Consider the following 12,604-nt stretch of genomic DNA (forward strand, 5'->3'; position numbering starts at 1 on the left):
CTCTCTTTCCTATGCTAAGGACCACCTGCCATTTGAAAGGGTCCTCAGAACCTAGCATATTGCCTGGCGCATAGTAGGCACTAAATAAAATGGAATGAAAGATATCTTCCTTATATCCTCTGCCTGCAAAGTAGTGAAGCTTTTGATGAGCCACCAAAGAGGCTATCATATACAACTGCCAATTGTATGCCAGACACACTTGCAAACAATAATGTCACACATATATTTATGCTACCAAAACTCGTGGATGGACCACCAGAGCCAGGACCCTTGGATTCCTTAGGTGGACACAGCCTGCTCTTTGTTGATTATGAATGCTGGCTCCAAGTCCGTCAGTAACCTTGGATATGCTTTTTCTCTCCTTTGGGCTCTGTTGCCTCATTTATAAAATGGGGATCATAGAGCTAACATTCCTTGCTCCTCTGAGAATTTTTTGTGAAGTAAACTCAAGTCATTCACAAGGCCACAGTACTACCCCAATAAATAATTCATGGATGCTGCTGCTAGTCAGAATAAGTAAAACTGCAATGCAGTGATCATCATTTAAAATGGAAATTGCTGCTCACAATATTCATACCTACGATTGAAAATAAGTACGACTGTGTGGGATATAATGAATCCTGTCAGGTTTTAGGAGGGGAAGGGTTTTTTTCTCCCTCCTTTTTTTTGTTAAGACTATAATGCAATTACATTTAAATCCATTAAATACTTGGTTCCAAGTGTCATTTTGGATGATCCTGAGGTTTGCCTTTACTTTCCTGGAATGCAGCCCCAGCCTGTCACACTTCAGTAGAGGAGGGGGTCTGGTATCTGCCACTTCTCTTGCCAGACTCTTTAATGGGAAACTCAAGAGCTGCAGCTTCCACACGTCTGTCGTGGGCCTTTCATTTTGTTGGTAATACCTCAGTGCACTCTTCATTCCAAACCAGTGATGGGAAGGAAGTCTCCATCCATGTTGTTTTCTGTCATTCTGTTACTGTGTCAACTTGCCAATCCATTGTTATCTTTGCACTTTCTTACATTTATGTAAAAGGTTGGCAACCACATAATAACTCCTTATTTTCAGCTGATGTCGATATACAGGAAGTGCTAAAAATGATTTTGGCTGCCCTTTTTACTTTGGAAAAGGTCATTCTTATCCTGTGTCATTCACAATTGTAAAACTAATATATACACATGCTTAAGCGCTAAAATACACATATCTCTTAAGGAGAGACATGATAAATGATAGAATGGAAAGAGACTGTAGGAAGCAGACAGTTGAACAGGATCATTAGTCACCTATGAATAAGGCAACCTAAGATTCCCACTCCGGCTGTAACACTGTGGATCTGAGCAAATCATTTTACCCGATGCCTTAACGATATGAATAAGGGGGTATTACTTTCTGTTTCTAACCTCCTTGTTATAAGAGATTGTTAGTGAGGATGATAGGTGGCTCTAAAATTTTGAGCTCTGTAATCTAATACTAAAATCCACACACAATAGGTGAGATAAGATGTATTCAAAGTCACCCAGACAGAGAGTGGGTTCTAAGCTTGATCCAGGCTTGCATGTAGCAGATGAGGTGTACTAATTAAGCCTAAGGAAGGATGAACCAATGATAGGAAGGAGGTCAGTGAGGAAACAGAGATCCATGTCTGCTGTGGTGGCTGTCCCTGCTTGGGGAGAGGGACACTGAGTCTTGGGGGTGTAGATGTTGTTTGGATACCAAATGGCAGTCTGGGTGAAAACCCAAAATTATCTATTCTGCCTTGCCCTGGTTTCAAACTCAGTTAGCAACCTACAAATAACTATTTGGGGGCACCTGGGTGGCTCAGTTGGTTAAGTGTCTGACTTTGGCTCACGTCATGATCTTGTGGTCCATGGGTTTGAACCCCATGTCGGGCTCTGTGCTGACAGCTTGGAGCCTGGAGCCTGCTTTGGATTCTGTGTCTCCCTTTCTCTCTACTCCTCCCCCACTCACACTCTGTCTCTGTCTCTCTCTCAAAAATAAATAAATATTAAAAAAATAATAATTATTTGGATTTTCCTGCTACATCAATGTCTGTCTAGAATGAAGATGCCCTGAATAGAAAATACTGCTTGCTTGCTTTATTCATTCATTCATTTATTCATTCATTCCACAAATATTTACTGAGTGTCCACTATGTGCTAGGCACTGTTCTATGCCCTGAGAACACACTAGTGAGTAAGAACAGACCCAAATACCTGTTTCAAGAAAGCACATAACCTGGTTGGAGGAGACTATTGAAACAAATGAATAAAATACATACTGTGTCAGATGGTGGGTGATAAGTGTTACGGTGAAGAATGAAACAAATAAGGGATGACGGAGACCATTTCTATGAACCTAAACCATTCTTGGAGTTTTTGGCATATTTAACGTTCTGCCCCTGAAAAGTTGAAGACCTGACCCAGAAACCGGGGGACTCCTTTATGGTGCTGTTCTTAGGGTGACCAATCAAGATTCCTAACTTTATCATCGCATGTATCTTCAACAGGTATTTGAGATGTGAGCTCTGTACTACATCATGTATTCATCACTTTAATAGTGACTTAATGAACATATTTAGATGGGGTTTTACATGTAAAGTGAGGGATATAATGGATACAGAGTTGTCAATGAGAAAGTTCATGTAAGTATATTGATGGACCTGATGGTGAGAGATCTGGGCTTGAATCATGGAACCAACACTACCTATGGAAGCTTAACAAAGTTTTTTTAAGTTCTCTGAGACTTTGTTTCTTCCACCTCCAAAAGGGTGGTTGTAAGAATGAAATAAAATGAAATGGGTGGTTAGGAGGATTAAATGAAATAATGTACCCACTGGCAAATCATCTGTGGTCAGTAACATCGTTTCCTTTTTCATCTCCCCCTTCTCAAACTCTCCTTTGCACTGCGTGATTCAGAATTGCTGCCCACCTTGAATCACAAGGAAATCTTAATTACCCATCAATTTTGGCACCATAGGCTTCCAATAACGCTCTTGAACAAAGGAGCCCAGGTTGTTTCAGTGAAGGCCAACACAATCAGCAATCCATTTGGTTTGCACCATACTCTCTAGACCCTTCCAACCTCCTACAGAGCCGTGGAGGTGGAATGGTATTATAAATGTAAGGCACCCAACACAGTGTTTGGCCATTATTTGTCCTCACTCAATGTTAATTTTTATTATTTTTGTTCCCCTGTAGTTTTTTTGGGAAAATGTTATGGAAATGTATATGTGTATGAATTATGCTATGAAAAAGTAAAAAAAACAAAACTATGAGCAACTGGGGCTTGTTTTACTGATACCAATAGTACATTAAGAGGGTCTTTCTAGGGTCTGAATTATGGGTATAAATTGAATGTGAATTGAGTACTGTGATGCTTGGTTTTATTTACTACCCCAAAATTGGTTTTTCTACTACCCAATTATTCAGTGGGTATGGGTCACTATCTCAGTCACCGATCAGTTGACTTTAAGGAGATAATCCTCAGTAATGTGAGTGAGCCTCATGTAGACAGTTGGATGACCGTAAGAGCAAAACTGAGGCTTCCTTAAGGAACAAAGAATTCTGCCTCAAGACCACACCATTAGCTCCCACCCGAGAGTTTCCAGACTGAGAGCCTGCCCTACAAATTTTAGACTTGCATCCCCCACATTCACATTAGCCAATTCCTTGACATAAATCTATGTATATGTGTGTGTGTGTGTATGTATGTGTATGTGTGTATGTATATGTTTGTATATATTTATATGTATATGTACATATATATCTATGCATGTGTGTGTGTGTGTGCACACATGTGTGTATACTCCTATCGGTTCTGTTTCTGTCTCTCTGGAGAGTCCTGATACAGGTGCATATGAAGGCTTATTTATTCTTCTTTTCCTTTTATCAGTAATTCTTTATGATGCCTAATTTGCATGATGCAATTTTACTGAAATGAAACTCGAGCAACTCTAAATGGCATAGTCAGTTTCTTTCAGCCTGTCAACAATTTCTTTTTGGCCTAGGCCAGGCCACTTGACCCTGGGGTGGGGGATCATCCCTACACTGATGGTGGCTGGCACAGCCTACCTATGAGATTTAAAGGGCACATCACCTGTGTTCTAGGTGAAAAGCAGAAAAAACATAAATGCCAGGTGGATGATTTGTTTCGGAAATACAGATGTCTCAAGAGGTCACGAGGTGGAAACTGGTTGGTTTGCTACTCTCTGGGTATGAATTCAGAGCGTAAGTAGGGTATAAAAACTTTGTTGTCTAAGTGAAAATACATTTGTGCAGTGGTGGTAGCACTGCAATTTGTAGAATGAATGCACAGGAGGACATATTACCATGAGAAGAGATGCTACTGACAGGGTAAATCTGCTTTCAGTTTTTGCAAGTCTGTCCGCAATCATATGGAAATAAACCCCTGGTGAAAAGTGAGATAAAAACTGTGACGTCATCTGAATTTAGTGTCACCGCTCCAAGCTAAAATTTTGGGTGAGTCTCTGCTTTCATTTCTGGTCTCCAAGTTATTTTTCCCACTTTACTCCTTTTCTTCATTATAAAGCATTCCTCACAGCACTGTCAGAATTTGAACAAAAACATCTTATATCTCATTTCCAATTTGTCATTTTGTGTTATTATGATTTATAATAAGACATATATATGTATGTGGTCTTTGGCCTTTAAGAATTTCCTAAGTGATTACAGCAACAATGGTATCCTTTGTTATGTTAATGAGGTGGCATTTGGACCCCACATAAGGATGGGGGCTGCTTGCCAGGAGAACCAATCTGTGATCTGAGGGCTAGATATTTCAGTTACCCTCTCCTTCACCTCTGGGGGGCGGGGAGAGGGGCTAGAGATGGAGTTCAATCACCAATGGCCAGTGATTTGATCAGTCATGCCTATATAATGAAGCCTCCATAAACACCCAAAGGACAGGGTTCAGAGAGCTTCTGGGTTGGTGAACATGTGGGTATTTGGGGAAAGTGGTGCACTTTGAGAGGGCATGAAAGCTAGGTAACCTTTCCCACATACCTTGCCCTCTGCATCTCTTATCCTTTTATAATAAACTGGTGATACTTACTAGCTAGTAAAATGTTTCTCTAAGTTCCATGAGCCACTCCAGCAAATTAGTTGAACCCAAGGAGGAGGTCATGGGAACCTCCAATCTGTAGCCAGTGAGTCAGAGGCATGACTTGAAAATTGGGTTCAGGAACCCAAAAAGACATTTTCTTACTTTATACGTTTCATAATCAAGCAGCCTTTTGTGTATTCTTTAGTCAAATTTTTATAACTTCCTAAAAATTTGGTTATCAGATACTGTAAGCAATGGCAGGGGAAAACCATATTTCCAGATGAGAAATCAACCTGGAACATAAACCCGCATAACTTGCTAAGAACCAGCTTGCCTTAGAGAGACTAGGAAGGCTTTACATAGTTAATGAGATTCCAGAACCTCCAAGAGGAAGTTAATGGCCAAGACGAGTGCTTTTCAAGTGGTGGAAACCTACACTGTCCATAAAGGCTCAAGATTGATCAAGGCAAGGTATCTGTCCCGAGAGAGAAGGGCTGTGGGAAAACAAAACTGTAGGCTCAAAAAACCTCTACTTTGCACATGTCCATTTTGTAATTCTTGGAATGTTCTACTTTTGCAGAATTGGTTTTTAAAATCTCACCTGTTTTACTTTTGCTTATATCTGCAATCTTCAATTGGCTTCTCTTCATTCTTACATAATTTTTTTTCTTACATAGCCATTCCTCCAATTTGCCTTCCTTCCCTCCCTGCTGTGAATTTCCTGTATTTCTCTTGCCTCCTCTCCCATTTCCATTTTACCTCTTCTGCACCTTACTCTTTGAATTTCTTTTGGCTGTTCTTAATTCTTCCTCCTCTCCCACTGATCTGTTGTGGTTTTAATCATTGCTTAGGCACTTTAAAATCACCCAGTGACTGACATTTTCTCCCTGAAAGGAGAAGGATTTGTGACTGTAGAAAACTAACCACAAAGACCCAACACATTCAATTTTCAGCGCAGTTCTTTCCTTTCTTCCGTGGTGCTTTTGCTTGGGATTAGAGATGGACCACTTACTGCAATTCACAATGGCAAAGCCCTTCAGGCCTCACTTCTCAGCCCTGTCAGTCACAAGGCAAGGTGTATCGGAGCCACTATGCTTACACTGATTGGTAGAATGTTAAAATTGGCCTTCATGAAGAAAAGCTTACTCAAATCTGCCTGGAAAACAAACTTTTCCATTATTTTATAATGTGGTGATCAGACTCATTCTTCCTCTCAGACCACTCGTTCTCTTTGCCCCCTGCCCCACCCCATGTTTTTGCCTCATGAAACAAGAGCACACAAATGGGTTTCTGGGAGAAGGGTGAAGGATTTTTGTTGTTACCCTGGCCAACTGACAAGAAGTAAGATCTTTGCAAAGGGAAGAACAGTAAAATTAGTTCAACAGATCAGTCCTCAGGACTATACGATTTTATCATCTGGCATTTAGGGAAATATTAGGTTGCCACGAATACACTAAATTCGTTTGACTCTGAGAGATTTCACTTCAGCTCTTTGTAACACTTAAGTATAGACTAATTCAGCTTTTCACTTTTAGATAAATTTGGTCGTGAATTCACTTTACCTTTCTGTGTTTCTTGAAGAGCAGGAACATATATCTCAATGACTAAGTGCTTGAAGTTAATGTCTCGCAGGCAGCAGGATCTGGGAGATCATCATTATCAAAGGATACTTGTGGTCAAAGCTGTACCACATTCTGAAGAGCCAAGCACTCTCTGTTTTGGTTGTGTTTTTATCCAAGTTATTTGCTTCCTGGAGAAAGACAATAGAAAAAGGTATTGGATAAATAATCAATATAAAATATTGACATATATGATCAACATTAATATAGAATATATTCATATATTTTCACTATAAAAATACATGTCAAACAAATTTAATCACATTAAATTTTTTTTTCTGGGTTGTGAGCATTTTTTAAAAATATTTTTAATTTTATTTTTTGAGAGAGCACAAGCAGGGGAGGGGCAGAGAGAGAGTGAGACACAGAATCGAAAGCAAGCTCCACGATCTGAGCTGTCAACACAGATTCTGATGCGGGGCTTGAACACAGGAACGTGAGATCATGACCTGAGCTGAAGTCAGATACTCAACCAACTGAGCCACCCAGGGGCCCCTGGGCTGTAGGCGTTTTTATCTAAATGGTGAAACAGCTGCCAAGCAAATGAGCTCATAGATCTTGCCGTGTGGATGAGACTCTTGTGGCATAATTCAACATTTACTTTTCCTCGTAATCCCTACTTTATTAAACATCTAAGAAATGCCACTTTTTTGACATCAATAAAAGTGATATTTCTGTCAGAATGCTGTTGTGTGATTTTTCCAGTTTACTTCTGTCAAATTTGGATGGTATTTATTTATGACTTACCAAAAGGTCAAGTCTAAAGGGATGATAACAATCTAATAATTGTTAAGCTAGTTTTCATTCATTTTCTTTTTGATCATTACCAAATGCTATGGTTAATTTTTGATATCTTTCTATTTTGATTTTAAGAGTTTTGAAGTACATATTCCTTATAGAAAGCCTGTAATAATCGAATGTGCTTGTCTATTTTTTTTTTTTCTCAAAATGGTCAAAGTGGGAGGGAAGAAGATAAGGAATTAAAAAGGGAAAGCATTTGGACTTTCAGACAGCCATGGTCAACCCCACCAAGTTCTTTGACATTGCTGTCGACATTAGCATCTCCTTCTAGTTGTTTACAGACAAAGTTCCAAAGACAGTAGAAAACTTGCATGCTCTGGGGAGAAAGGATTTGGTTATAAATGTTCCTGCTTCTACAGGATTCTTTCAGGACTTATGTGCCAGGTGACCTGACTTCATAATCCATAATGGCAAGTCCATCTATGGGGAGAAATTTGATGATGAGAATTTCATCCTGAAGCACATGGGTCCTGGCATTTTGTCCATGGCAAATGCTGGACCCAACACAAACAGTTCCCAGTTTTTCATCTGCACTGCCAAGACTGAGTGGTTGGATGTTTGGCATGTGGTCTTTGGCAAAGTGAAAGAAGGCATGAATATTGTGGAAGTATGGATTGCTTTGGGTTCAGGAACGGCAAGACCAGCAAGATCACCATTGCTGACTATGGACAAATAAATTTGACTTGTGTTTTATCTTAACTACCAGACTATTCTTTCTGAGGCTCAGGAGGGCCCCCCTTTACCCCCATTTGCTCAAAATATCCTATAATCTTTGTGCTCTCACTGAAGTTCATGAGTTCCATACTTTCCTTACTCTCCTCCAAGTCTAGCTCAATTGCAGAGGTAAGTTTATGATTATGAAATAAAAACTAAACAACAAAAAATAAAAAAAGAAGAGAAAAGCATTTGATGGGTGTTTATGTGAGACTAGAGGATGAAGTGTGAGAAAAAGGAAAGAAGGTAAAAAATGTGAACCTTAGAGACAGATGATAATGAATATTGCAGTGTGGTAGGAAGGAGATTCAGTGGCATTTTTACTGCTTTTGTGTATCCGATTTTGCATATTAAGAAAAGAGATTTATTTCTAGGCTTCAATCTGTTGTAACTTTCTCCATCAATAAAAGCATTTATATATCTTGACATGGACTTTATTGCTTTGTTCCATTGCTTTGTTTGGACCCACAGTTTTAATCCCCAAATTGTAACATTTGTTCACAGTCCAGTAACGATGTGAACATTCTCAAGAAATGATGATGTGTGGAAGACAATTGCAACCCACGGGCTGTTCCAAAGCCAGCCCATAGATGAACCCAAGTAGATTTGCTTTCATTTATTTTATTTACTTTTCTCCCCATTCCCAGACAGTTCCACTGATAGTGAATGATAAAGAGCTGTGTTCTGCTCTCTGAAACATGTGTAGCAGCAGATGCTATAGTTCCACCCCCACAAATAAAATGGGAATACAAGAAAGCAAAATGTGGTCCATTTCTAGTTCATGTCTTTTGTCTAAAATGGTTGAAGCAGAGACTCACAATAAAATTAAAACCCAATCTGGCAGCAAACCTTGTATAAATTCTTGAATGGTGTTCCCTAGAATGCCACTGTCCTACATGGTGCTGATGGAAATTTTATGTTAATTGTTTAGGAAAAGACAGGTCTGATAGTGTTGGAAAGGTCTCTTATATACGGACTTCTCAGAGGCTTTCATTTATAAATGAGCATTGTAAAATCTTCAAGAGGGAAGTGTTTCTCAAACTTGGAACCGTAGAACCCATTCATCATTCCCAAGCCCCACGGTGAGACATCTATGACCTTTTCAGGGACATTAGGTTTAAAAAATCTGTTTTCTTATAAACCTGAGTTCCATGCCTTGTTATCTAGAGTTAGACTTTATTCATCATATCCCCCTCAAAAGGAAACCAATGTCAATTTAATTTCTGTCCTTCCCCTGAGTCTTTCTATAGCCGTTTCTATCTCAACAAAGGTGTCAGATTTGCATAATCACAGCTGCACATAGTGTTTTCTTTATTATTTTGTAACATCTGCAAACTGTTTCTGAGTCACCATTTCTCCAACAGGCATAGCTTTTGGAGTTCAGCTGGCAGAGTAAAACTACTCACCCTAAAGCAAACTAGTTAGAAAAACTGGGGGCCAACAGTAGAGAGTTGTCTATCTGTCTGTCTATCTCTCCATTTTCCTTTTCTTTAAGAACAATAAAGGACTTACAAAATCTTATCCATCAGCAGGCACAGGAAATTTTTGTTAGCTCTAACATCTACTGATGACAAGATAGTCATTGAAGAAAACTGATAGAAATTAGTGTAAGCAAATCACAGTTTGGGTTTGACTGTTCGTTTTTAAGTATAGGTGGTCTGTGTGGTGGTGAGCTCTCCCAGCCTCTAGCACCCTCTCTGCAGCAGTCCCACTGAATGACGTTTGCCACAACGACACTGAATGCTCATTAATTCCTTGGCAGCATGCTAGTCCCATTATTCAGTCATTAACTTTTTTTTTAGTCATTAGTTTTCAGCTTTCAAAACACTCTATCTATCAGGGTAGTTGTGTTTACACCTATTGTATAGGTGAGGACCTAGAGAAGCCCAGAGAAGGGAAGAGATGAGCCCAAAGTCACACAGCAAGCGCAAGCAACAGATCTGGAATTTGATTGTAGGACTGCTGGACTCCAAAGGTGATGTTCTTTTTGCCAGTATCTCACTTAGTCTTTAAGCTTTAGAAAGTACAAACATTAAATAAGTTATTGGGCTGAAGCTTCCTAGCCTGAAAAACTAATTGAAGAAATTGGATTGGCTGGTCTCCAAGGTCCTAATCATATCGAAAATATTATATTTATATATAAATGACAACAACAACAATCACAGCTGATACTTCTTGAAAACTTACCATGTGCCAGACAGTATTCTAAGTGCTCTTCATAGATTAACTCTTTTAATTATTATAGCAGCTGAAGTATGTTCTATTATCATTCCTATTCTACTGATGAGGAAACTGAGGCAACTGGGGCACAGAGAGGCTTCCAAACACACTTGGGACCTCTCAACAGCCAAGATTCCTCTCATCCAGGTGAGGCCCCAAGTTATAAGTGGGGAGTAAACTAGGGCAAAAGAATATTTGAATAGGGGGGGCACCTGGGTGGCTCAGTCAGTTAAGCATCTGACTTTGGCTCAGGTCATGATTTCACAATTTGTAGGTTCGAGTCCTGCATCAGGCTCCGTGCTGACAGCTCAGAGCCTAGAGCCTGCTTCAGATTCTGTGTCTCCCTCTCTCTCTGCCCCTTCTGGCTTGCACTCTGTCCCTCTGTCTCTCAAAAATAAATAAACATTAAAAAAAAAAAAGAATATGTGAATAGGGCGATGAGGTCAGGATTCTGGGGTGATCATGTAAGTTAAGACAGAGCTGCTACCTACATCCCCAAACATAATGAAAATGCATGGCTCCCATCAGCTGGGTAAAGTGCTGAAGGCTTTGAAAGTGTCCCTATAGAAACTTAACATCATTGTTAGGAATTTCTCTAGACTCCTAGATACTGGTTTCAAGGGTTTTTCAAGGTCTTAGAAAAACCTTTTCTGGCTTTCTTTCCTCCTTCCCTATCCTTTTTATTTTATTTCCTGAGGGGAATATACTAGAACTCACAAGCACTAGTGAAATATCTTATACTCTATTTCTGGCAAGACTTTCAGAGATTTTTTTTGACAGTTGATAAGAGCAGCACATATTAGGTAGCACTTTGGAAAATGTTAACAAATGTAAATTTTTTTCAACTTTATTTTACTTGAGAGATTGGAGATGTTATTTATTTTACTAGTTTGTAAAGAAACCGACTGGGTTCTAATTAGAATAAAACATAGACCATATTTTCCCAGGTGAGGGAAATGCCACTGATGACCCAGCATTGACTTTTCTGCTGATCATAGATAAAATTTTCAGTGGATATCTTAAATATCTGTTGGCCCAGTTCTGGATCCATCCATTTATTTTTCTGAAGTTATTGATGACTTAATAACTCGGTTATGAAAGGCCATCAATAAATGAGTAGAAATAAATGAGTTAGTCTACTCTGTGCTCTGCTTGTTCACTGGGGGTTGAAGATAAATGTGCCCAGGGAAGGCCAGCCTTTGCAGTCACCCTGGAACAGGAAAGGTATCTGATGAGGCAGCACCGAGGGTAAGCCTCTGGGAGGGTCCAGATGGGCAGAGGACAGCAGGTAGCATTAATTTACCTAGATTACTCTGAAGCAGAGATCAACTGACACCCAAGGACAATGGATGTGACCAGTCATTAGAAGTAGAATCTGGAATTTGATGGTATTTTCTTTATCACTAGCAGTATTTCTTTTCTTCTGAGTTCCTTGTCTCAGAGGGGAAGTGGTGTGCATGTTGGAACACACAGAGGATACAGAAACTGAAAACCAAGATTTGAGTTCTGACTCTCTACCGTTTACCATTTAATAACAATACACTTATCAACTCTGAGCCTCATGTTTCACGGTTGTAAATGGAAACGAGAGATTCAAGAGCATTGAATCCTAACTTTTATTTGCCCTTGATACTTCTAAGAAGCAGAGTGCTTGATATATGTGCAATTTCTGGTTCCTTTATTATCTTCTATTTCTGGGAAAAGGTAAAAGCGACTGGGACATTAAATATCTTTCTTTTTCCTCCTTAGACAAAGGAATAAACCAGAGGTTGGGAAGTGACTGAGCACAGAAGGGAGTGAGTCCTTACCTTTTAAGTGATGCCCTCACCCTTAGCACCACCCCAGAGAGGAAGCAGTAGGAAAATTGTGAAGGTGTTCTTTGTTTTATGCTTATTTAGACTTCTGGGAGAAAACAAAAGGCTCAGGCCAGAAATCTGTGAAATCCAGACAGTGAAGCAAGAAGGGACTGTTTGTTATATTAACCTTAATGAAAAAGAACTAAGCAAATGCAAATACATTCCTCTATCAATATTCAAATGTGGGGCCTTTGTTAAGTGAACTGGATGAACTCTGCTCTGGGATAATCATGTGGGATTGCTCCTCATTTCAGGGGGATTCCATGGATTAGGAGACAGAGATTTTCCTTTCTATTTTTTGAGATTTCATATCCAATATTAATGTCAGTGGAAGT

At 39.5% G+C, this 12,604-nt stretch overlaps 1 protein-coding gene across 7 annotated transcripts in view; it reads right to left on the reverse strand.

Moving 5' to 3' along the window:
* SLC9A9 (solute carrier family 9 member A9) overlaps positions 1-12,604 on the reverse strand; it is a 687,543-nt gene that overhangs the window by 95,575 nt on the left and 579,364 nt on the right. For 6 of the 7 annotated variants that reach the window (XM_047875494.1, XM_047875495.1, XM_047875498.1 and 3 more), the window contains one exon: positions 6,730-6,809. In XM_047875494.1, the coding sequence (XP_047731450.1) occupies positions 6,730-6,809 (80 nt within the window). Of the gene's footprint in view, positions 1-6,621; positions 6,810-12,604 lie in introns of all 7 variants that reach the window. The other variant, XR_007155680.1, reaches the window with a different exon arrangement.

This window comes from Prionailurus viverrinus, chromosome C2 (genome assembly GCF_022837055.1).
Source record: "Prionailurus viverrinus isolate Anna chromosome C2, UM_Priviv_1.0, whole genome shotgun sequence".
Taxonomy (NCBI): domain Eukaryota; kingdom Metazoa; phylum Chordata; class Mammalia; order Carnivora; family Felidae; genus Prionailurus; species Prionailurus viverrinus.